Source organism: Oncorhynchus clarkii, chromosome 3 (assembly GCF_045791955.1).
Source record: "Oncorhynchus clarkii lewisi isolate Uvic-CL-2024 chromosome 3, UVic_Ocla_1.0, whole genome shotgun sequence".
NCBI classification, from domain to species: Eukaryota; Metazoa; Chordata; class Actinopteri; order Salmoniformes; family Salmonidae; genus Oncorhynchus; species Oncorhynchus clarkii.
Genome location: NC_092149.1, coordinates 1,668,956 through 1,694,430, shown reverse-complemented (window position 1 = coordinate 1,694,430; position 25,475 = coordinate 1,668,956). Strand labels below are relative to the sequence as shown.

The window sequence follows — 25,475 nt, the reverse complement described above, 5'->3', positions numbered from 1 at the left end:
TGGTAATCTGGTACTGTTATCTCTGGGGTCTACACTGGGCCTTGGTAATCTGGTGCTGCTATCTCTGGGGTCTACACTGGGCCTTGGTAATCTGGTGCTGTTATCTCTGAGGTCTACACTGGCCCTTGGTAATCTGGTGCTGCTATCTCTGGGGTCTACACTAGGCCTTGGTAATCTGGTGCTGTTATCTCTGAGGTCTACACTGGGCCTTGGTAATCTGGTGCTGCTATCTCTGGGGTCTACACTGGGCCTTGGTAATCTGGTGCTGCTATCTCTGGGGTCTACACTGGGCCTTGGTAATCTGGTGCAGTTATCTCTGAGGTCTACACTGGGCCTTGGTAATCTGGTGCTGCTATCTCTGGGGTCTACACTGGGCCTTGGTAATCTGGTATTGTTATCTCTGAGGTCTACACTGGGCCTTGGTAATCTGGTGCTGTTATCTCTGGTGTCTACACTGGGCCTTGGTAATCTGGTGCTGTTATCTCTGGGGTCTACACTGGGCCTTGGTAATCTGGTGCTGTTATCTCTGGGGTCTACACTGGGCCTTGGTAATCTGGTGCTGTTATCTCTGGGGTCTACACTGGGCCTTGGTAATCTGGTGCTGTTATCTCTGAGGTCTACACTAGGCCTTGGTAATCTGGTGCTGCTATCTCTGGGGTCTACACTAGGCCTTGGTAATCTGGTGCTGTTATCTCTGAGGTCTACACTGGGCCTTGGTAATCTGGTGCTGCTATCTCTGAGGTCTACACTGGGCCTTGGTAATCTGGTGCTGCTATCTCTGGGGTCTACACTGGGCCTTGGTAATCTGGTGCTGTTATCTCTGGGGTCTACACTGGGCCTTGGTAATCTGGTGCTGTTATCTCTGAGGTCTACACTGGGCCTTGGTAATCTGGTGCTGCTATCTCTGGGGTCTACACTGGGCCTTGGTAATCTGGTGCTGTTATCTCTGAGGTCTACACTGGGCCTTGGTAATCTGGTGCTGTTATCTCTGGGGTCTACACTGGGCCTTGGTAATCTGGTGCTGTTATCTCTGGGGTCTACACTGGGCCTTGGTAATCTGGTGCTGTTATCTCTGGGGTCTACACTGGGCTTTGGTAATCTGGTGCTGTTATCTCTGAGGTCTACACTAGGCCTTGGTAATCTGGTGCTGCTATCTCTGGGGTCTACACTAGGCCTTGGTAATCTGGTGCTGTTATCTCTGAGGTCTACACTGGGCCTTGGTAATCTGGTGCTGCTATCTCTGGGGTCTACACTAGGCCTTGGTAATCTGGTGCTGTTATTTCTGAGGTCTACACTGGGCCTTGGTAATCTGGTGCTGCTATCTCTGGGGTCTACACTGGGCCTTGGTAATCTGGTGCTGCTATCTCTGGGGTCTACACTGGGCCTTGGTAATCTGGTGCTGCTATCTCTGGGGTCTACACTGGGCCTTGGTAATCTGGTGCTGCTATCTCTGGGGTCTACACTGGGCCTTGGTAATCTGGTGCTGCTATCTCTGGGGTCTACACTGGGCCTTGGTAATCTGGTGCTGCTATCTCTGGGGTCTACACTGGGCCTTGGTAATCTGGTGCTGCTATCTCTGAGGTCTACACTGGGCCTTGGTAATCTGGTGCTGCTATCTCTGGGGTCTACACTGGGCCTTGGTAATCTGGTGCTGCTATCTCTGGGGTCTACACTGGGCCTTGGTAATCTGGTGCTGCTATCTCTGAGGTCTACACTGGGCCTTGGTAATCTGGTGCTGTTATCTCTGGGGTCTACACTGGGCCTTGGTAATCTGGTGCTGTTATCTCTGGGGTCTACACTGGGCCTTGGTAATCTGGTGCTGTTATCTCTGGGGTCTACACTGGGCCTTGGTAATCTTCTTGAATGAATAATAGATCTGTCCCCCCATGCCATCTCTCCCTCTCCCTCTCCCCCCATACCATCCCTCCCTCCCTCCCTCTCCCCCATACCATCCCTCCCTCCCTCCCTCTCCCCCATACCATCCCTCCCTCCCTCTCCCTCTCCCCCCCATACCATCCCTCTCTCTCCCTCCCTCCATCCGTCTCTCCCTCTCCCCCATGCCATCCCTCCCTTTCCCTCCATTCGCCCCCCGATACCATCCCTCCCTCCCTCCCCCCATGCCCCCCCATGCCATCCCTCCCTCCACCCCATGTCATTCCTCCCTCCCCCCATGTCATCCCTCCCCCCATGCCATCCCTCCCTCCCCCCATGTCATCCCTGCCCCCCCCCATGTCATCCCTCCCTCCCCCATGTCATCCCTCCCCCCCATGCCATCCCTCCCTCCCCCCATGCCATCCCTCCCCCATGCCATCATTCCCCCTCCCCCCATTCCATCACCCCCATGCCATTTCCCCCCCCATGCCACCCCCCCCCATTCCATCCCTCCCCCATCCATCCCTCCCTCTCCCCCTCATCCATCCCTCCCTCTCCCCCCCATTTCATCCCTCCCTCTCTCCCATTAGGATCTGTGTCATTCCCACTGTGTGGAGGCTGTAGTCCAGGACAAGGTGTCCACCATCATCAGCTGTTTCATCCAGTCCTCCGTCCCCCCAGCCCTGCAGATAGACATCCCCCAAGAGCAGGCAACACACATCCTGGAGAGGAGGGGGGAGATGGGGCCCTACGTCTTCAGAGAGTCTCAGGTACACAGACAGACAGACAGCCCTGCAGATAGACATCCCCCCAGAGCAGGCAACACACATCCTGGAGAGGAGGGGGAGATGACTGACTGACTGACTGACTGACTGACTGACTGACTGGAGTAGATACACCTACTCAGACAGACAGACAGACTGACTGACTGACTGGAGTAGATACACCTACTCAGACAGACTGACTGGAGTAGATACACCTACTCAGACAGACAGACAGACTGACTGACTGACTGACTGGAGTAGATACACCTACTCAGACAGACAGACAGACTGACTGACTGACTGGAGTAGATACACCTACTCAGACAGACTGACTGGAGTAGATACACCTACTCAGACAGACTGACTGACTGACTGGAGTAGATACACCTACTCAGACAGACAGACTGACTGACTGACTCACTGGAGTAGATACACCTACTCAGACAGACAGACAGTGATATACGCTGGGTGTACCAAACATTCCTCTTTCCATGACACACACTGACCAGGTGAATCCAGGTGTGCCATTCAGAGAGTTGAAGGGGAAAGACAAAAGACTGACGTGCCTTTGAAATGGGTTTGGTAGTAGGTGTCAGGAGCACCAGTTTGAATGTATCAAGAACTTCCTGTGTGTATCAAGAATGGTCCACCACTCAAACGACATCCAGCCAACTTGACACGGTATGAAGCATTGGGCCAGCACTCTCTCTCTCTCTGTCTCTCTCTCTCTCTGTCTCTCGCTCTCTCTCGGTCTCTCTGTTTCTGTCTTTGTCTCTGTCTCTCTCTCTCTGTCTTTCTCTCTGTCTCTCTCTGTCTCTCTCTGTTTCTCTCTCTCTCTCTCTGTGTGTAGTAGATGTGTGTGTTCAGTGAGCTACTGAAGCTGTGGCCAGAGTTCCTGTCGTTCAGCAGCGGTGTGCAGGAGGAGGAGGTGTTGCCGCTGTTGCAGAACAGCGTGAACAAACAGAGTGCTAAACTGCAGCGTCTCAGGAGGCGAGAGGAGGAAAAGGAAGTGGAGAGGAGAGCCCAGGAGGAAGTGGAGAGGTTTCCAGAGGAGCATGAGGAGAAACACAAAGGACTACAGGAGAGCAGAGAGCTGCTTTACCCTAGTCAACAGGTACAAACACCTCTTGGTCCTATTCTCTAACTACATGTCTCTTCTATAACAGTTGTCTTGGTCCTATTCTAACTACATGTCTCTATAACAGTTGTCTTGGTCCTATTCTCTAACTACATGTCTCTATAACAGTTGTTTTGGTCCTAATCTAACTACATGTCTCTAACAGTTGTCTTGGTCCTAATCTAACTACATGTCTCTTCTATAACAGTTGCCTTGGTCCTAATCTAACTACATGTCTCTTCTATAACAGTTGTCTTGGTCCTAATCTAACTACATGTCTCTATAACAGTTGTCTTGGTCCTATTCTAACTACATGTCTCTTCTATAACAGTTGTCTTGGTCCTATTCTCTAACTACATGTCTCTATAACAGTTGTCTTGGTCCTATTCTAACTACATGTCTCTTCTATAACAGTTGTCTTGGTCATATTCTAACTACATGTCTCTAACAGTTGTCTTGGTCCTAATCTAACTACATGTCTCTATAACAGTTGTCTTGGTACTATTCTCTAACTACATGTCTCTATAACAGTTGTCTTGGTCCTAATCTAACTACATGTCTCTATAACAGTTGTCTTGGTACTATTCTCTAACTACATGTCTCTATAACAGTGTTCTTGGTCCTATTCTCTAACTACATGTCTCTATAACAGTTGTCTTGGTCCTAATCTAACTACATGTCTCTATAACAGTTGTCTTGTTCCTAATCTCTAACTACATGTCTCTATAACAGTTGTCTTGTTCCTAATCTCTAACTACATGTCTCTATAACAGCTGTCTTGGTCCTACTCTAAATACATGGTCGCCCTGGAGAGAGAGGAGGTGCTGCTGAGGAGACAGGAACTCCCCTCCTCCACTGGGACAGGTAGGTCTGGTCCTCTCTACAATACAGGACAGTCTGGTCCTCTCTACAGTATATTACAGTCTGGTCCTCTCTACAGTATATTACAGTCTGGTCCTCTCTACAGTATATTACAGTCTGGTCCTCTCTACAGTATATTACAGTCTGGTCCTCTCTACAGTATATTACAGTCTGGTCCTCTCTACAGTATATTACAGTCTGGTCCTCTCTACAGTATAGTACAGTCTGGTCCTCTCTACAGTATATTACAGTCTGGTCCTCTCTACAGTATATTACAGTCTGGTCCTCTCTACAGTATATTACAGTCTGGTCCTCTCTACAATATATTACAGTCTGGTCCTCTCTACAGTATATTACAGTACAGTCTGGTCCTCTCTACAGTATATTACAGTCTGGTCCTCTCTACAGTATATTACAGTCTGGTCCTCTCTACAGTATAGTTCAGTCTGGTCCTCTCTACAGTATAGTACAGTCTGGTCCTCTCTACAGTATATTACAGTCTGGTCCTCTCTACAGTATATTACAGTACAGTCTGGTCCTCTCTACAGTATATTACAGTCTGGTCCTCTCTACAATATATTACAGTCTGGTCCTCTCTACAATATATTACAGTCTGGTCCTCTCTACAGTATATTACAGTCTGGTCCTCTCTACAGTATATTACAGTCTGGTCCTCTCTACAGTATATTACAGTACAGTCTGGTCCTCTCTACAGTATATTACAGTACAGTCTGGTCCTCTCTACAGTATATTACAGTCTGGTCCTCTCTACAGTATAGTACAGTCTGGTCCTCTCTACAGTATAGTACAGTCTGGTCCTCTCTACAGTATAGTACAGTCGGGTCCTCTCTACAGTATATTACAGTCTGGTCCTCTCTACAGTATATTACAGTCTGGTCCTCTCTACAGTATATTACAGTCTGGTCCTCTCTACAGTATATTACAGTACAGTCTGGTCCTCTCTACAGTATATTACAGTCTGGTCCTCTCTACAGTATATTACAGTCTGGTCCTCTCTACAGTATATTACAGTCTGGTCCTCTCTACAGTATATTACAGTCTGGTCCTCTCTACAGTATATTACAGTCTGGTCCTCTCTACAGTATATTACAGTCTGGTCCTCTCTACAGTATATTACAGTCTGGTCCTCTCTACAGTATATTACAGTCTGGTCCTCTCTACATTATATTACAGTACAGTCTGGTCCTCTCTGCAGTATATTACAGTCTGGTCCTCTCTACAGTATAGTACAGTCTGGTCCTCTCTACAGTATAGTACAGTCTGGTCCTCTCTACAGTATATTACAGTCTGGTCCTCTCTACAGTATATTACAGTCTGGTCCTCTCTACAGTATATTACAGTCTGGTCCTCTCTACAGTATAGTACAGTCTGGTCCTCTCTACAGTATATTACAGTCTGGTCCTCTCTACAGTATAGTACAGTCTGGTCCTCTCTACAGTATATTACAGTCTGGTCCTCTCTACAGTATATTACAGTCTGGTCCTCTCTACAGTATATTACAGTCTGGTCCTCTCTACAGTATATTACAGTCTGGTCCTCTCTACAGTATATTACAGTCTGGTCCTCTCTACAGTATATTACAGTCTGGTCCTCTCTACTACAGTATATTACAGTCTGGTCCTCTCTACAGTATAGTACAGTCTGGTCCTCTCTACAGTATATTACAGTCTGGTCCTCTCTACAGTATAGTACAGTCTGTATATTACAGTCCTCTCTACAGTATATTACAGTCTGGTCCTCTCTACAGTATATTACAGTCTGGTCCTCTCTACAGTATATTACAGTCTGGTCCTCTCTACAGTATAGTACAGTCTGGTCCTCTCTACAGTATATTACAGTCTGGTCCTCTCTACAGTATAGTACAGTCTGGTCCTCTCTACAGTATATTACAGTCTGGTCCTCTCTACAGTATATTACAGTCTGGTCCTCTCTACAGTATATTACAGTCTGGTCCTCTCTACAGTATATTACAGTCTGGTCCTCTCTACAGTATATTACAGTCTGACAGTATATTACAGTCTGGTCCTCTCTACAGTATATTACAGTCTGGTCCTCTCTACAGTATATTACAGTCTGGTCCTCTCTACAGTATATTACAGTCTGGTCCTCTCTACAGTATATTACAGTCTGGTCCTCTCTACAGTATATTACAGTCTGGTCCTCTCTACAGTATATTACAGTCTGGTCCTCTCTACAGTATATTACAGTCTGGTCCTCTCTACAGTATATTACAGTCTGACAGTCCTCTCTACAGTATAGTACAGTCTGGTCCTCTCTACAGTATATTACAGTCTGGTCCTCTCTACAGTATATTACAGTCTGGTCCTCTCTACAGTATATTACAGTCTGGTCCTCTCTACAGTATATTACAGTCTGGTCCTCTCTACAGTATATTACAGTCTGGTCCTCTCTACAGTATATTACAGTCTGGTCCTCTCTACAGTATATTACAGTCTGGTCCTCTCTACAGTATATTACAGTCTGGTCCTCTCTACAGTATAGTATATTACAGTCTGGTCCTCTCTACAGTATATTACAGTCTGGTCCTCTCTACAGTATATTACAGTACAGTCTGGTCCTCTCTACAGTATATTACAGTCTGGTCCTCTCTACAGTATAGTACAGTCTGGTCCTCTCTACAGTATAGTACAGTCTGGTCCTCTCTACAGTATATTACAGTCTGGTCCTCTCTACAGTATATTACAGTCTGGTCCTCTCTACAGTATATTACAGTCTGGTCCTCTCTACAGTATAGTACAGTCTGGTCCTCTCTACAGTATAGTACAGTCTGGTCCTCTCTACAGTATATTACAGTCTGGTCCTCTCTACAGTATATTACAGTACAGTCTGGTCCTCTCTACAGTATATTACAGTCTGGTCCTCTCTACAGTATATTACAGTACAGTCTGGTCCTCTCTACAGTATATTACAGTCTGGTCCTCTCTACAGTATATTACAGTACACAGTATATTACAGTGGTCCTCTCTACAGTATATTACAGTCTGGTCCTCTCTACAGTATATTACAGTCTGGTCCTCTCTACAGTATATTACAGTCTGGTCCTCTCTACAGTATATTACAGTCTGGTCCTCTCTACAGTATATTACAGTCAGTGGTCCTCTCTACAGTATATTACAGTCTGGTCCTCTCTACAGTATAGTACAGTCTGGTCCTCTCTACAGTATAGTACAGTCTGGTCCTCTCTACAGTATATTACAGTCTGGTCCTCTCTACAGTATATTACAGTCTGGTCCTCTCTACAGTATATTACAGTCTGGTCCTCTCTACAGTATAGTACAGTCTGGTCCTCTCTACAGTATATATATTACAGTACAGTACAGTCTGGTCCTCTCTACAGTATATTACAGTCTGGTCCTCTCTACAGTATATTACAGTCTGGTCCTCTCTACAGTATAGTACAGTCTGGTCCTCTCTACAGTATATTACAGTCTGGTCCTCTCTACAGTATATTACAGTCTGGTCCTCTCTACAGTATATTACAGTCTGGTCCTCTCTACAGTACAGTCTGGTCCTCTCTACAGTATATTACAGTCTGGTCCTCTCTACAGTATATTACAGTACAGTCTGGTCCTCTCTACAGTACAGTCTGGTCCTCTCTACAGTATATTACAGTCTGGTCCTCTCTACAGTATATTACAGTCTGGTCCTCTCTACAGTATATTACAGTCAGTGGTCCTCTCTACAGTATATTACAGTCTGGTCCTCTCTACAGTATATTACAGTCTGGTCCTCTCTACAGTATATTACAGTCTGGTCCTCTCTACAGTATATTACAGTCTGGTCCTCTCTACAGTATATTACAGTCTGGTCCTCTCTACAGTATATTACAGTCTGGTCCTCTCTACAGTATATTACAGTCTGGTCCTCTCTACAGTATAGTACAGTCTGGTCCTCTCTACAGTATATTACAGTCTGGTCCTCTCTACAGTATATTACAGTCTGGTCCTCTCTACAGTATATTACAGTCTGGTCCTCTCTACAGTATATTACAGTCTGGTCCTCTCTACAGTATAGTACAGTCTGGTCCTCTCTACAGTATATTACAGTCTGGTCCTCTCTACAGTATATTACAGTCTGGTCCTCTCTACAGTATATTACAGTCTGGTCCTCTCTACAGTATATTACAGTACAGTATATTACAGTCTGGTCCTCTCTACAGTATATTACAGTCTGGTCCTCTCTACAGTATATTACAGTCTGGTCCTCTCTACAGTATATTACAGTCTGGTCCTCTCTACAGTATATTACAGTCTGGTCCTCTCTACAGTATATTACAGTCTGGTCCTCTCTACAGTATATTACAGTCTGGTCCTCTCTACAGTATATTACAGTCTGGTCCTCTCTACAGTATATTACAGTCTGGTCCTCTCTACAGTATATTACAGTCTGGTCCTCTCTACAGTATATTACAGTCTGGTCCTCTCTACAGTATATTACAGTCTGGTCCTCTCTACAGTATATTACAGTCTGGTCCTCTCTACAGTATATTACAGTCTGGTCCTCTCTACAGTATATTACAGTCTGGTCCTCTCTACAGTATATTACAGTCTGGTCCTCTCTACAGTATATTACAGTCTGGTCCTCTCTACAGTATATTACAGTCTGGTCCTCTCTACAGTATATTACAGTCTGGTCCTCTCTACAGTATATTACAGTCTGGTCCTCTCTACAGTATATTACAGTCTGGTCCTCTCTACAGTATATTACAGTCTGGTCCTCTCTACAGTATATTACAGTACAGTTACAGTCTGGTCCTCTCTACAGTATATTACAGTCTGGTCCTCTCTACAGTATATTACAGTCTGGTCCTCTCTACAGTATATTACAGTCTGGTCCTCTCTACAGTATATTACAGTCTGGTCCTCTCTACAGTATATTACAGTCTGGTCCTCTCTACAGTATATTACAGTATATTACAGTGGTCCTCTCTACAGTATATTACAGTCTGGTCCTCTCTACAGTATATATACAGTCTGGTCCTCTCTACAGTATATTACAGTCTGGTCCTCTCTACAGTATAGTACAGTCTGGTCCTCTCTACAGTATATTACAGTCTGGTCCTCTCTACAGTATAGTACAGTCTGGTCCTCTCTACAGTATATTACAGTCTGGTCCTCTCTACAGTATATTACAGTCTGGTCCTCTCTACAGTATAGTACAGTCTGGTCCTCTCTACAGTATATTACAGTCTGGTCCTCTCTACAGTATATTACAGTCTGGTCCTCTCTACAGTATATTACAGTCTGGTCCTCTCTACAGTATAGTACAGTCTGGTCCTCTCTACAGTATATTACAGTCTGGTCCTCTCTACAGTATATTACAGTCTGGTCCTCTCTACAGTATATTACAGTCTGGTCCTCTCTACAGTATATTACAGTCTGGTCCTCTCTACAGTATATTACAGTCTGGTCCTCTCTACAGTATATTACAGTCTGGTCCTCTCTACAGTATATTACAGTCTGGTCCTCTCTACAGTATAGTACAGTCTGGTCCTCTCTACAGTATATTACAGTCTGGTCCTCTCTACAGTATATTACAGTCTGGTCCTCTCTACAGTATATTACAGTCTGGTCCTCTCTACAGTATATTACAGTCTGGTCCTCTCTACAGTATATTACAGTCTGGTCCTCTCTACAGTATATTACAGTCTGGTCCTCTCTACAGTATATTACAGTCTGGTCCTCTCTACAGTATATTACAGTCTGGTCCTCTCTACAGTATATTACAGTCTGGTCCTCTCTACAGTATATTACAGTCTGGTCCTCTCTACAGTATATTACAGTCTGGTATATTACAGTCTCTCTACAGTATATTACAGTATATTACTGGTCCTCTCTACAGTATATTACAGTCTGGTCCTCTCTACAGTATATTACAGTCTGGTCCTCTCTACAGTATATTACAGTCTGGTCCTCTCTACAGTATATTACAGTCTGGTCCTCTCTACAGTATATTACAGTCTGGTCCTCTCTACAGTACAGTATTACAGTCTGGTCCTCTCTACAGTATATTACAGTACAGTATATTACAGTCTGGTCCTCTCTACAGTATATTACAGTCTGGTCCTCTCTACAGTATATTACAGTCTGGTCCTCTCTACAGTATATTACAGTCTGGTCCTCTCTACAGTATATTACAGTCTGGTCCTCTCTACAGTATATTACAGTCTGGTCCTCTCTACAGTATATATACAGTCTGGTCCTCTCTACAGTATATTACAGTCTGGTCCTCTCTACAGTATATTACAGTCTGGTCCTCTCTACAGTATATTACAGTCTGGTCCTCTCTACAGTATATTACAGTCTGGTCCTCTCTACAGTATATTACAGTCTGGTCCTCTCTACAGTATATTACAGTCTGGTCCTCTCTACAGTATATTACAGTCTGGTCCTCTCTACAGTATATTACAGTCTGGTCCTCTCTACAGTATATTACAGTCTGGTCCTCTCTACAGTATATTACAGTCTGGTCCTCTCTACAGTATATTACAGTCTGGTCCTCTCTACAGTATATTACAGTCTGGTCCTCTCTACAGTATATTACAGTCTGGTCCTCTCTACAGTATATTACAGTCTGGTCCTCTCTACAGTACAGTATATTACAGTCTGGTCCTCTCTACAGTATAGTACAGTCTGGTCCTCTCTACAGTATATTACAGTCTGGTCCTCTCTACAGTATATTACAGTCTGGTCCTCTCTACAGTATATTACAGTCTGGTCCTCTCTACAGTATATTACAGTCTGGTCCTCTCTACAGTATATTACAGTACAGTCTGGTCCTCTCTACAGTATATTACAGTCTGGTCCTCTCTACAGTATATTACAGTCTGGTCCTCTCTACAGTATATTACAGTCTGGTCCTCTCTACAGTATATTACAGTCTGGTCCTCTCTACAGTATATTACAGTCTGGTCCTCTCTACAGTATATTACAGTCTGGTCCTCTCTACAGTATATTACAGTCTGGTCCTCTCTACAGTATATTACAGTCTGGTCCTCTCTACAGTATATTACAGTCTGGTCCTCTCTACAGTATATTACAGTCTGGTCCTCTCTACAGTATATTACAGTATATTACAGTCTGGTCCTCTCTACAGTATATTACAGTCTGGTCCTCTCTACAGTATATTACAGTCTGGTCCTCTCTACAGTATATTACAGTCTGGTCCTCTCTACAGTATATTACAGTCTGGTCCTCTCTACAGTATATTACAGTCTGGTCCTCTCTACAGTATATTACAGTCTGGTCCTCTCTACAGTATATTACAGTCTGGTCCTCTCTACAGTATATTACAGTCTGGTCCTCTCTACAGTATATTACAGTCTGGTCCTCTCTACAGTATATTACAGTCTGGTCCTCTCTACAGTATATTACAGTCTGGTCCTCTCTACAGTATATTACAGTCTGGTCCTCTCTACAGTATATTACAGTCTGGTCCTCTCTACAGTATATTACAGTCTGGTCCTCTCTACAGTATATTACAGTCTGGTCCTCTCTACAGTATATTACAGTCTGGTCCTCTCTACAGTATATTACAGTCTGGTCCTCTCTACAGTATATTACAGTCTGGTCCTCTCTACAGTATATTACAGTCTGGTCCTCTCTACAGTATATTACAGTCTGGTCCTCTCTACAGTATATTACAGTCTGGTCCTCTCTACAGTATATTACAGTCTGGTCCTCTCTACAGTATATTACAGTCTGGTCCTCTCTACAGTATATTACAGTCTGGTCCTCTCTACAGTATAGTACAGTCTGGTCCTCTCTACAGTATATTACAGTCTGGTCCTCTCTACAGTATATTACAGTCAGTGGTCCTCTCTACAGTATATTACAGTCTGGTCCTCTCTACAGTATATTACAGTCTGGTCCTCTCTACAGTATATTACAGTCTGGTCCTCTCTACAGTATATTACAGTCTGGTCCTCTCTACAGTATATTACAGTCTGGTCCTCTCTACAGTATATTACAGTCTGGTCCTCTCTACAGTATATTACAGTCTGGTCCTCTCTACAGTATATTACAGTCTGGTCCTCTCTACAGTATATTACAGTCTGGTCCTCTCTACAGTATATTACAGTCTGGTCCTCTCTACAGTATATTACATTCTGGTCCTCTCTACAGTAAATTACAGTCTGGTCCTCTCTACAGTATACAGTACAGTCTGGTCCTCTCTACAGTATAGTACAGTCTGGTCCTCTCTAGTATATTACAGTCTGGTCCTCTCTACAGTATAGTACAGTCTGGTCCTCTCTACAGTATAGTACAGTCTGGTCCTCTCTACAGTATATTACAGTCTGGTCCTCTCTACAGTATATTACAGTCTGGTCCTCTCTACAGTATATTACAGTCTGGTCCTCTCTACAGTATAGTACAGTCTGGTCCTCTCTACAGTATAGTACAGTCTGGTCCTCTCTACAGTATATTACAGTCTGGTCCTCTCTACAGTATATTACAGTACAGTCTGGTCCTCTCTACAGTATATTACAGTCTGGTCCTCTCTACAGTATATTACAGTACAGTCTGGTCCTCTCTACAGTATATTACAGTCTGGTCCTCTCTACAGTATATTACAGTACAGTCTGGTCCTCTCTACAGTATATTACAGTCTGGTCCTCTCTACAGTATATTACAGTCTGGTCCTCTCTACAGTATATTACAGTCTGGTCCTCTCTACAGTATATTACAGTACAGTCTGGTCCTCTCTACAGTATATTACAGTCTGGTCCTCTCTACAGTATAGTACAGTCTGGTCCTCTCTACAGTATAGTACAGTCTGGTCCTCTCTACAGTATAGTACAGTCTGGTCCTCTCTACAGTATATTACAGTCTGGTCCTCTCTACAGTATAGTACAGTCTGGTCCTCTCTACAGTATATTACAGTCTGGTCCTCTCTACAGTATAGTACAGTCTGGTCCTCTCTACAGTATATTACAGTCTGGTCCTCTCTACAGTATAGTACAGTCTGGTCCTCTCTACAGTATATTACAGTCTGGTCCTCTCTACAGTATAGTACAGTCTGGTCCTCTCTACAGTATATTACAGTCTGGTCCTCTCTACAGTATAGTACAGTCTGGTCCTCTCTACAGTATATTACAGTACAGTCTGGTCCTCTCTACAGTATATTACAGTCTGGTCCTCTCTACAGTATATTACAGTCTGGTCCTCTCTACAGTATAGTACAGTCTGGTCCTCTCTACAGTATAGTACAGTCTGGTCCTCTCTACAGTATATTACAGTCTGGTCCTCTCTACAGTATATTACAGTCTGGTCCACTCTACAGTATATTACAGTCTGGTCCTCTCTACAGTATAGTACAGTCTGGTCCTCTCTACAGTATATTACAGTCTGGTCCTCTCTACAGTATATTACAGTCTGGTCCTCTCTACAGTATATTACAGTCTGGTCCTCTCTACAGTATATTACAGTCTGGTCCTCTCTACAGTATATTACAGTCTGGTCCTCTCTACAGTATAGTACAGTCTGGTCCTCTCTACAGTATATTACAGTCTGGTCCTCTCTACAGTATATTACAGTCTGGTCCTCTCTACAGTATATTACAGTCTGGTCCTCTCTACAGTACATTACAGTCTGGTCCTCTCTACAGTATATTACAGTACAGTCTGGTCCTCTCTACAGTATATTACAGTCTGGTCCTCTCTACAGTATAGTACAGTCTGGTCCTCTCTACAGTATATTACAGTCTGGTCCTCTCTACATTACAGTCTGGTCCTCTCTACAGTATATTACAGTCTGGTCCTCTCTACAGTATATTACAGTCTGGTCCTCTCTACAGTATAGTACAGTCTGGTCCTCTCTACAGTATATTACAGTCTGGTCCTCTCTACAGTATATTACAGTCTGGTCCTCTCTACAGTATATTACAGTCTGGTCCTCTCTACAGTATAGTACAGTCTGGTCCTCTCTACAGTATATTACAGTCTGGTCCTCTCTACAGTATATTACAGCTATGGCCCATTAACAGATGGATCTCTACAGCACTACACAGGTTCCCCAGTGTGTCTGTTGTTAATGCGCGGTAGTTTGTCCGTTAGCTGTATCCATCTCAGACCTTGTGGCTGTAGTAATGATCTCAGACCTGTCTACATAGAAACATGGACCTTCTGTCTACATAGAAACATGGACCTTCTGTCTACATATGGACCTTCTGTCTACATATGGACCTTCTGTCTACAAAGAAACATGGACATTCTGTCTACATAGAAACATGGACCTTCTGTCTACATAGAAACATGGACCTTCTGTCTACATAGAAACACGGACCTTCTGTCTACATAGAAACATGGACCTCCTGTCTACATAGAAACATGGACCTTCTGTCTACATAGAAACAAGGACCCTTTGTCTACATAGAAACATGGACCTTCTGTCTACATAGAAACATGGACCTTCTGTCTACATATGGACCTTCTGTCTACATAGAAACATGGACCTTCTGTCTACATATGGACCTTCTGTCTACATAAAAACATGGACCTTCTGTCTACATATGGACCTCCTGTCTACATAAAAACGTGGACCTTCTGTCTACATATGGACCTCCTGTCTACATAGAAACGTGGACCTTCTGTCTACATATGGACCTCCTGTCTACATAGAAACGTGGACCTTCTGTCTACAAAGAAACATGGACATTCTGTCTACATAGAAACATGGACCTTCTGTCTACATAGAAACATGGACCTTCTGTCTACATAGAAACATGAACCTCCTGTCTACATAGAAACGTGGACCTTCTGTCTACATATGGACCTCCTGTCTACATAGAAACGTGGACCTTCTGTCTACAAAGAAACATGGACATTCTGTCTACATAGAAACATGGACCTTCTGTCTACATAGAAACATTGACCTTCTGTCTACATAGAAACACGGACCTTCTGTCTACATAGAAACATGGACCTCCTGTCTACATAGAAACATGGACCTTCTGTCTACATAGAAACAAGGACCCTTTGTCTACATAGAAACATGGACCTTCTGTCTACATAGAAACGTGGACCTTCTGTCTACATATGGACCTTCTGTCTACATAGAAACATGGACCTTCTGTCTACATATGGACCTTCTGTCTACATAAAAACATGGACCTTCTGTCTACATATGGACCTCCTGTCTACATAAAAACGTGGACCTTCTGTCTACATATGGACCTCCTGTCTACATAGAAACGTGGACCTTCTGTCTACATATGGACCTCCTGTCTACATAGAAACGTGGACCTCCTGTCTACATAGAAACGTGGACCTTCTGTCTACATATGGACCTTCTGTCTACATAGAAACATGGACCTTCTGTCTACATATGGACCTTCTGTCTACATAGAAACGTGGACCTTCTGTCTACATAGAAACGTGGACCTTCTGTCTACATAGAAACATGGACCTTCTGTCTACATAGAAACGTGGACCTTCTGTCTACATAGAAACATGGACCTTCTGTCTACATAGAAACATTGACCTTCTGTCTACATAGAAACATGGACCTTCTGTCTACATAGAAACATGGACCTTCTGTCTACATAGAAACATGGACCTTCTGTCTACATAGAAACATTGACCTTCTGTCTACATAGAAACATGGACCTTCTGTCTACATAGAAACATGGACCTTCTGTCTACATAGAAACATGGACCTCCTGTCTCCATAGAAACATGGACCTCCTGTCTCCATAGAAACATGGACCTCCTGTCTACATAGAAACATGGACCATCTGTATGTGGAGCTTTGAGACAAATCTCGTGATTCACAACGGAAAGCTAGCCAGGGCTCTGCTCCTGGTTCAGAAGTGTTTCTGTAGGAGGGGAAGATTCAGTCAGCGCTGTCTGTCCTCACATTGAAGAGTCAGTCAGCGCTGTCTGTCCTCACATTGAAGAGTCAGTCAGCGCTGTCTGTCCTCACATTGAAGAGTCAGTCAGCGCTGTCTGTCCTCACATTGAAGAGTCAGTCAGCGCTGTCTGTCCTCACATTGAAGAGTCAGTCAGCGCTGTCTGTCCTCACATTGAAGAGTCAGTCAGCGCTGTCTGTCCTCAAATTGAAGAGTCAGTCAGCGCTGTCTGTCCTCACATTGAAGAGTCAGTCAGCGCTGTCTGTCCTCACATTGAAGAGTCAGTCAGCGCTGTCTGTCCTCACATTGAAGAGTCAGTCAGCGCTGTCTGTCCTCACATTGAAGAGTCAGTCAGCGCTGTCTGTCCTCGCATTGAAGAGTCAGTCAGCGCTGTGTGTCCTCACATTGTAAAATCACACCTGTAGTTTGACTGACGGCGCTTAACGACCACAACAATAAGTCTACTCTCCTCCTCTCTTGTCCTCCAGACTCGTCCTCTGCCCACAGTCGGAAGTCAAAGGGCAGCAGACACTCCCGACAGAGCCAACACCAGACCCAGCAGAGCTCTAACGTCTCCCCCAGGACAGAGCCAACACCAGACCCAGCAGAGCTCTAACGTCTCCCCCAGGACAGAGCCAACACCAGACCCAGCAGAGCTCTAACGTCTCCCCCAGGACAGAGCCAACACCAGACCCAGCAGAGTTCTAACGTCTCCCCCAGGACAGAGCCAACACCAGACCCAGCAGAGCTCTAACGTCTCCCCCAGGACAGAGCCAACACCAGACCCAGCAGAGTTCTAACGTCTCCCCCAGGACAGAGCCAACACCAGACCCAGCAGAGCTCTAACGTCTCCCCCAGGACAGAGCCAACACCAGACCCAGCAGAGCTCTATCGTCTCCCCCAGGACAGAGCCAACACCAGACCCAGCAGAGCTCTATCGTCTCCCCCAGGACAGAGCCAACACCAGGCCCAGCAGAGCTCTATCGTCTCCCCCAGGTCAGAGCCAACACCAGGCCAAGCAGAGTTCTATTGTTTCCCCCAGGAGAGTCAACACCAGACCCAGCAGAGGCCAGAGCCAACACCAGGCCCAGCAGAGTTCTATCGTTTCCCCCAGGACAGAGCCAACAACAGGCCCAGCAGAGCTCTATCGGCTCCCCCGGCCAACACCAGGCCCAGCAGAACTCTAATGTCTCCCCCAGGACAGAGCCAACACCAGGCCCAGCAGAGCTCTATCGGCTCCCCCAGGACAGAGCCTACACCAGGCCCAACAGAGCTCTAACGTCTCCCCCAGCCAACACCAGGCCCAACAGAGCTCTAACGTCTCCCCCAGCCAACACCAGGCCCAGCAGAGCTCTAACGTCTCCCCCAGGACAGAGCCAACACCAGGCCCAACAGAGCTCTAACGTCTCCCCCAGCCAACACCAGGCCCAGCAGAGCTCTATCGTCTCCCCAAGCCAACATCAGGCCCAGCAGAGCTCTATCGTCTCCCCCAGGACAGAGCCAACACCAGGCCCAGCAGAGCTCCAACGTCTCCCCCAGGACAGACAATGGGCTTGTTTGAGTGGTAAGCCTGAAGCAAACCGTCTGCAGACGATCGTGGAGAAATGAATTCTGGGAAGGTGCATCTGTTTCAGCGTTAAGTCTGATACTCACGTGACTTTCCAACATGGCAATGTTGACATTTTTCAGAAAAGTTGATTGTTTGTAGAAATAAATGTCTCTATCCCCATATCACTGTAAATGTGTGTAGCCTACATTTGTACTGGGAAGAGAGAGACTCAAATATCACATTTGGGGCGGCAGGGTGGTTAGAGCGTTGGGCTAGTAACCGGAAGGTTGCAAGTTCAAATCCCCCGAGCTGACAAGGTACAAATCTGTCGTTCTGCCCCTGAACATGACAGTTAACCCACTGTTCCTAGACCAGTTAACCCACTGTTCCTAGGACGGCATTGAAAATAAGAATTTGTTCTTTAACTGACTTGCCAAGTTAAATAAAGGTTAAATAAAATGTAACTTGTACATATCCACTGTATAAATGAATTGCTGCAAAGCTGCTTTCTGTTTAGTCACCTCTTTGGTCCTGTTCTCATGGGTCACGTGATTGGTTGACAAATAGTCTCCTCCCACAATGCAGGTGATGTCTGCTAGTTGGTGAGGGTCAACGTCATGACCTTCGATCACGTGGTTGTTGTAAAGTTCACGCAGTCGACATGGAGGCGCAAGTCTGACAATTTATTTCCCCATAATGCAACACACTTTGAAAGGCAGTGACCAATGAGTTATATCAAACTTGACAAACGTGATCTACTCAAACGCGCCCAGTGGCAGACAGACGGGTCAACACAGAGATGAATCAGAAATTAGATGAATCAACAACATGTTGTCTCCTCCTAGAGCCCTAATGTCTCCTCCTAGTCAGGATAATATTGAGCCCTAATGTCTCCTCCTAGTCAGGATAATACTGAGCCCTAATGTCTCCTCCTAGTCAGGATAATACTGAGCCCTAATGTCCCCTCCTAGTGGCCTAGTCAGGATAATACTGAGCCCTAATGTCTCCTCCTAGTCAGGATAATACTGAGCCCTAATGTCTCCTCCTAGTCAGGATAATACTGAGCCCTAATGTCTCCTCCTAGTCAGGATAATACTGAGCCCTAATGTCTCCTCCTAGTCAGGATAATACTGAGCCCTAGTATCTCCTCCTAGTGGCCTAGTCAGGATAATACTGAGCCCTAATGTCTCCTCCTAGTCAGGATAATACTGAGCCCTAATGTCCCCTCCTAGTGGCCTAGTCAGGATAATACTGAGCCCTAATGTCTCCTCCTAGTCAGGATAATACTGAGCCCTAATGTCTCCTCCTAGTCAGGATAATACTGAGCCCTAATGTCTCCTCCTAGTCAGGATAATACTGAGCCCTAATGTCTCCTCCTAGTCAGGATAATACTGAGCCCTAATGTCTCCTCCTAGTCAGGATAATACTGAGCCCTAATGTCTCCTCCTAGTCAGGACAATACTGAGCCCTAATGTCTCCTCCTAGTCAGGATAATACTGAGCCCTAATGTCTCCTCCTAGTCAGGATAATACTGAGCCCTAATGTCTCCTCCTAGTCAGGATAATACTGAGCCCTAATGTCTCCTCCTAGTCAGGATAATACTGAGCCCTAATGTCTCCTCCTAGTCAGGACAATACTGAGCCCTAATGTCTCCTCCTAGTCAGGATAATACTGAGCCCTAATGTCTCCTCCTAGTCAGGACAATACTGAGCCCTAATGTCTCCTCCTAGTCAGGATAATACTGAGCCCTAATGTCTCCTCCTAGTCAGGATAATACTGAGCCCTAATATCTCCTCCTAGTGGCCTAGTCAGGATAATACTGAGCCCTAATGTCTCCTCCTAGTCAGGATAATACTGAGCCCTAATGTCCCCTCCTAGTGGCCTAGTCAGGATAATACTGAGCCCTAATGTCTCCTCCTAGTCAGGATAATACTGAGCACTAATGTCTCCTCCTAGTCAGGATAATACTGAGCCCTAATGTCTCCTCCTAGTCAGGATAATACTGAGCCCTAATGTCTCCTCCTAGTCAGGATAATACTGAGCCCTAATGTCTCCTCCTAGTCAGGATAATACTGAGCCCTAATGTCTCCTCCTAGTCAGGATAATACTGAGCCCTAATGTCTCCTCCTAGTCAGGATAATACTGAGCCCTAATGTCTCCTCCTAGTCAGGATAATACTGAGCCCTAATGTCTCCTCCTAGTCAGGACAATACTGAGCCCTAATGTCTCCTCCTAGTCAGGATAATACTGAGCCCTAATGTCTCCTCCTAGTCAGGACAATACTGAGCCCTAATGTCTCCTCCTAGTCAGGATAATACTGAGCCCTAATATCTCCTCCTAGTGGCCTAGTCAGGATAATACTGAGCCCTAATGTCTCCTCCTAGTCAGGATAATACTGAGCCCTAATGTCCCCTCCTAGTGGCCTAGTCAGGATAATACTGAGCCCTAATGTCTCCTCCTAGTCAGGATAATACTGAGCCCTAATGTCTCCTCCTAGTCAGGATAATACTGAGCCCTAATGTCTCCTCCTAGTCAGGATAATACTGAGCCCTAATGTCTCCTCCTAGTGGCCTAGTCAGGATAATACTGAGCCCTAATGTCTCCTCCTAGTCAGGATAATACTGAGCCCTAATATCTCCTCCTAGTGGCCTAGTCAGGATAATACTGAGCCCTAATGTCTCCTCCTAGTCAGGATAATACGGAGCCCTAATGTCTCCTCCTAGTCAGGATAATACTGAGCCCTAATATCTCCTCCTAGTGGCCTAGTCAGGATAATACTGAGCCCTAATGTCTCCTCCTAGTCAGGATATTACTGAGCCCTAATGTCTCCTCCTAGTCAGGATAATACTGAGCCCTAATGTCTCCTCCTAGTCAGGATAATACTGAGCCCTAATGTCTCCTCCTAGTCAGGATAATACTGAGCCCTAATGTCCCCTCCTAGTGGCCTAGTCAGGATAATACTGAGCCCTAATGTCTCCTCCTAGTCAGGATAATACTGAGCCCTAATGTCTCCTCCTCGTCAGGATAATACTGAGCCCTAATGTCTCCTCCTAGTGGCCTAGTCAGGATAATACTGAGCCCTAATATCTCCTCCTAGTGGCCTAGTCAGGATAATACTGAGCCCTAATGTCCCCTCCTAGTGGCCTAGTCAGGATAATACTGAGCCCTAATGTCTCCTCCTAGACAGGATAATACTGAGCCCTAATGTCTCCTCCTAGTGGCCTAGTCAGGATAATACTGAGCCCTAATGTCTCCTCCTAGACAGGATAATACTGAGCCCTAATGTCTCCTCCTAGTGGCCTAGTCAGGATAATACTGAGCCCTAATGTCTCCTCCTAGTGGCCTAGTCAGGATAATACTGAGCCCTAATGTCTCCTCCTAGTCAGGATAATACTGAGCCCTAATGTCTCCTCCTAGACAGGATAATACTGAGCCCTAATGTCTCCTCCTACTGGCCTAGTCAGGATAATACTGAGCCCTAATGTGTCCTCCTAGTCAGGATAATACTGAGCCCTAATGTCTCCTCCTAGTCAGGATAATACGGAGCCCTAATGTCTCCTCCTAGTCAGGATAATACTGAGCCCTAATGTCTCCTCCTAGTCAGGATAATACTGAGCCCTAATGTCTCCTCCTAGTCAGGATAATACTGAGCCCTAATATCTCCTCCTAGTGGCCTAGTCAGGATAATACTGAGCCCTAATGTCTCCTCCTAGTCAGGATAATACTGAGCCCTAATGTCCCCTCCTAGTGGCCTAGTCAGGATAATACTGAGCCCTAATGTCTCCTCCTAGTCAGGATAATACTGAGCACTAATGTCTCCTCCTAGTCAGGATAATACTGAGCCCTAATGTCTCCTCCTAGTCAGGATAATACTGAGCCCTAATGTCTCCTCCTAGTCAGGATAATACTGAGCCCTAATGTCTCCTCCTAGTCAGGATAATACTGAGCCCTAATGTCTCCTCCTAGTCAGGATAATACTGAGCCCTAATGTCTCCTCCTAGTCAGGATAATACTGAGCCCTAATGTCTCCTCCTAGTCAGGACAATACTGAGCCCTAATGTCTCCTCCTAGTCAGGATAATACTGAGCCCTAATGTCTCCTCCTAGTCAGGATAATACTGAGCCCTAATGTCTCCTCCTAGTGGCCTAGTCAGGATAATACTGAGCCCTAATGTCTCCTCCTAGTCAGGACAATACTGAGCCCTAATGTCTCCTCCTAGTCAGGATAATACTGAGCCCTAATGTCTCCTCCTAGTCAGGATAATACTGAGCCCTAATGTCCCCTCCTAGTGGCCTAGTCAGGATAATACTGAGCCCTAATGTCTCCTCCTAGTCAGGATAATACTGAGCCCTAATGTCCCCTCCTAGTGGCCTAGTCAGGATAATACTGAGCCCTAATGTCTCCTCCTAGTCAGGATAATACTGAGCACTAATGTCTCCTCCTAGTCAGGATAATACTGAGCCCTAATGTCTCCTCCTAGTCAGGATAATACTGAGCCCTAATGTCTCCTCCTAGTCAGGATAATACTGAGCCCTAATGTCTCCTCCTAGTGGCCTAGTCAGGATAATACTGAGCCCTAATGTCTCCTCCTAGTCAGGATAATACTGAGCCCTAATATCTCCTCCTAGTGGCCTAGTCAGGATAATACTGAGCCCTAATGTCTCCTCCTAGTCAGGATAATACTGAGCCCTAATGTCCCCTCCTAGTGGCCTAGTCAGGATAATACTGAGCCCTAATGTCTCCTCCTAGTCAGGATAATACTGAGCCCTAATGTCTCCTCCTCGTCAGGATAATACTGAGCCCTAATGTCTCCTCCTAGTGGCCTAGTCAGGATAATACTGAGCCCTAATATCTCCTCCTAGTGGCCTAGTCAGGATAATACTGAGCCCTAATGTCCCCTCCTAGTGGCCTAGTCAGGATAATACTGAGCCCTAATGTCTCCTCCTAGACAGGATAATACTGAGCCCTAATGTCTCCTCCTAGTGGCCTAGTCAGGATAATACTGAGCCCTAATGTCTCCTCCTAGACAGGATAATACTGAGCCCTAATGTCTCCTCCTAGTGGCCTAGTCAGGATAATACTGAGCCCTAATGTCTCCTCCTAGTGGCCTAGTCAGGATAATACTGAGCCCTAATGTCTCCTCCTAGTCAGGATAATACTGAGCCCTAATGTCTCCTCCTAGACAGGATAATACTGAGCCCTAATGTCTCCTCCTACTGGCCTAGTCAGGATAATACTGAGCCCTAATGTGTCCTCCTAGTCAGGATAATACTGAGCCCTAATGTCTCCTCCTAGTCAGGATAATACGGAGCCCTAATGTCTCCTCCTAGTCAGGATAATACTGAGCCCTAATGTCTCCTCCTAGTCAGGATAATACTGAGCCCTAATGTCTCCTCCTAGACAGGATAATACTGAGCCCTAATGTCTCCTCCTAGTCAGGATAATACTGAGCCCTAATGTCTCCTCCTAGTCAGGATAATACTGAGCCCTAATGTCCCCTCCTAGTGGCCTAGTCAGGATAATACTGAGCCCTAATATCTCCTCCTAGTGGCCTAGTCAGGATAATACTGAGCCCTAATGTCCCCTCCTAGTGGCCTAGTCAGGATAATACTGAGCCCTAATGTCTCCTCCTAGTGGCCTAGTCAGGATAATACTGAGCCCTAATGTCTCCTCCTAGTCAGGATAATACTGAGCCCTAATGTCTCCTCCTAGTCAGGATAATACTGAGCCCTAATATCTCCTCCTAGTGGCCTAGTCAGGATAATACTGAGCCCTAATGTCTCCTCCTAGTCAGGATAATACTGAGCCCTAATGTCCCCTCCTAGTGGCCTAGTCAGGATAATACTGAGCCCTAATGTCTCCTCCTAGTCAGGATAATACTGAGCCCTAATGTCTCCTCCTCGTCAGGATAATACTGAGCCCTAATGTCTCCTCCTAGTGGCCTAGTCAGGATAATACTGAGCCCTAATATCTCCTCCTAGTGGCCTAGTCAGGATAATACTGAGCCCTAATGTCCCCTCCTAGTGGCCTAGTCAGGATAATACTGAGCCCTAATGTCTCCTCCTAGACAGGATAATACTGAGCCCTAATGTCTCCTCCTAGTGGCCTAGTCAGGATAATACTGAGCCCTAATGTCTCCTCCTAGACAGGATAATACTGAGCCCTAATGTCTCCTCCTAGTGGCCTAGTCAGGATAATACTGAGCCCTAATGTCTCCTCCTAGTGGCCTAGTCAGGATAATACTGAGCCCTAATGTCTCCTCCTAGTCAGGATAATACTGAGCCCTAATGTCTCCTCCTAGACAGGATAATACTGAGCCCTAATGTCTCCTCCTACTGGCCTAGTCAGGATAATACTGAGCCCTAATGTGTCCTCCTAGTCAGGATAATACTGAGCCCTAATGTCTCCTCCTAGTCAGGATAATACGGAGCCCTAATGTCTCCTCCTAGTCAGGATAATACTGAGCCCTAATGTCTCCTCCTAGTCAGGATAATACTGAGCCCTAATGTCTCCTCCTAGACAGGATAATACTGAGCCCTAATGTCTCCTCCTAGTCAGGATAATACTGAGCCCTAATGTCTCCTCCTAGTCAGGATAATACTGAGCCCTAATGTCCCCTCCTAGTGGCCTAGTCAGGATAATACTGAGCCCTAATATCTCCTCCTAGTGGCCTAGTCAGGATAATACTGAGCCCTAATGTCCCCTCCTAGTGGCCTAGTCAGGATAATACTGAGCCCTAATGTCTCCTCCTAGACAGGATAATACTGAGCCCTAATGTCTCCTCCTAGTGGCCTAGTCAGGATAATACTGAGCCCTAATGTCTCCTCCTAGACAGGATAATACTGAGCCCTAATGTCTCCTCCTAGTGGCCTAGTCAGGATAATACTGAGCCCTAATGTCTCCTCCTAGTGGCCTAGTCAGGATAATACTGAGCCCTAATGTCTCCTCCTAGTCAGGATAATACTGAGCCCTAATGTCTCCTCCTAGACAGGATAATACTGAGCCCTAATGTCTCCTCCTACTGGCCTAGTCAGGATAATACTGAGCCCTAATGTGTCCTCCTAGTCAGGATAATACTGAGCCCTAATGTCTCCTCCTAGTCAGGATAATACGGAGCCCTAATGTCTCCTCCTAGTCAGGATAATACTGAGCCCTAATGTCTCCTCCTAGTCAGGATAATACTGAGCCCTAATGTCTCCTCCTAGACAGGATAATACTGAGCCCTAATGTCTCCTCCTACTGGCCTAGTCAGGATAATACTGAGCCCTAATGTGTCCTCCTAGTCAGGATAATACTGAGCCCTAATGTGTCCTCCTAGTCAGGATAATACGGAGCCCTAATGTCCCCTCCTAGTCAGGATAACACTGAGCCCTAATGTCTCCTCCTAGTCAGGATAATACTGAGCCCTAATGTCCCCTCCTAT

General features: G+C 45.6%; 1 protein-coding gene across 1 annotated transcript in view; it reads left to right on the top strand.

The window, feature by feature from the left end:
- The window catches only part of LOC139405573 (regulator of G-protein signaling 22-like), a 54,840-nt gene extending 36,729 nt beyond the window's left edge, over positions 1-18,111 (top strand). The window contains exons 19-23 of the mRNA XM_071147985.1: positions 2,463-2,642; positions 3,490-3,750; positions 4,527-4,617; positions 16,992-17,074; positions 17,362-18,111. Coding sequence (XP_071004086.1) covers positions 2,463-2,642; positions 3,490-3,750; positions 4,527-4,617; positions 16,992-17,074; positions 17,362-18,111 — 1,365 coding nt within the window. The remainder of the gene's footprint in view (positions 1-2,462; positions 2,643-3,489; positions 3,751-4,526; positions 4,618-16,991; positions 17,075-17,361) is intronic.
- Positions 18,112-25,475: the final 7,364 nt, after the last annotated feature.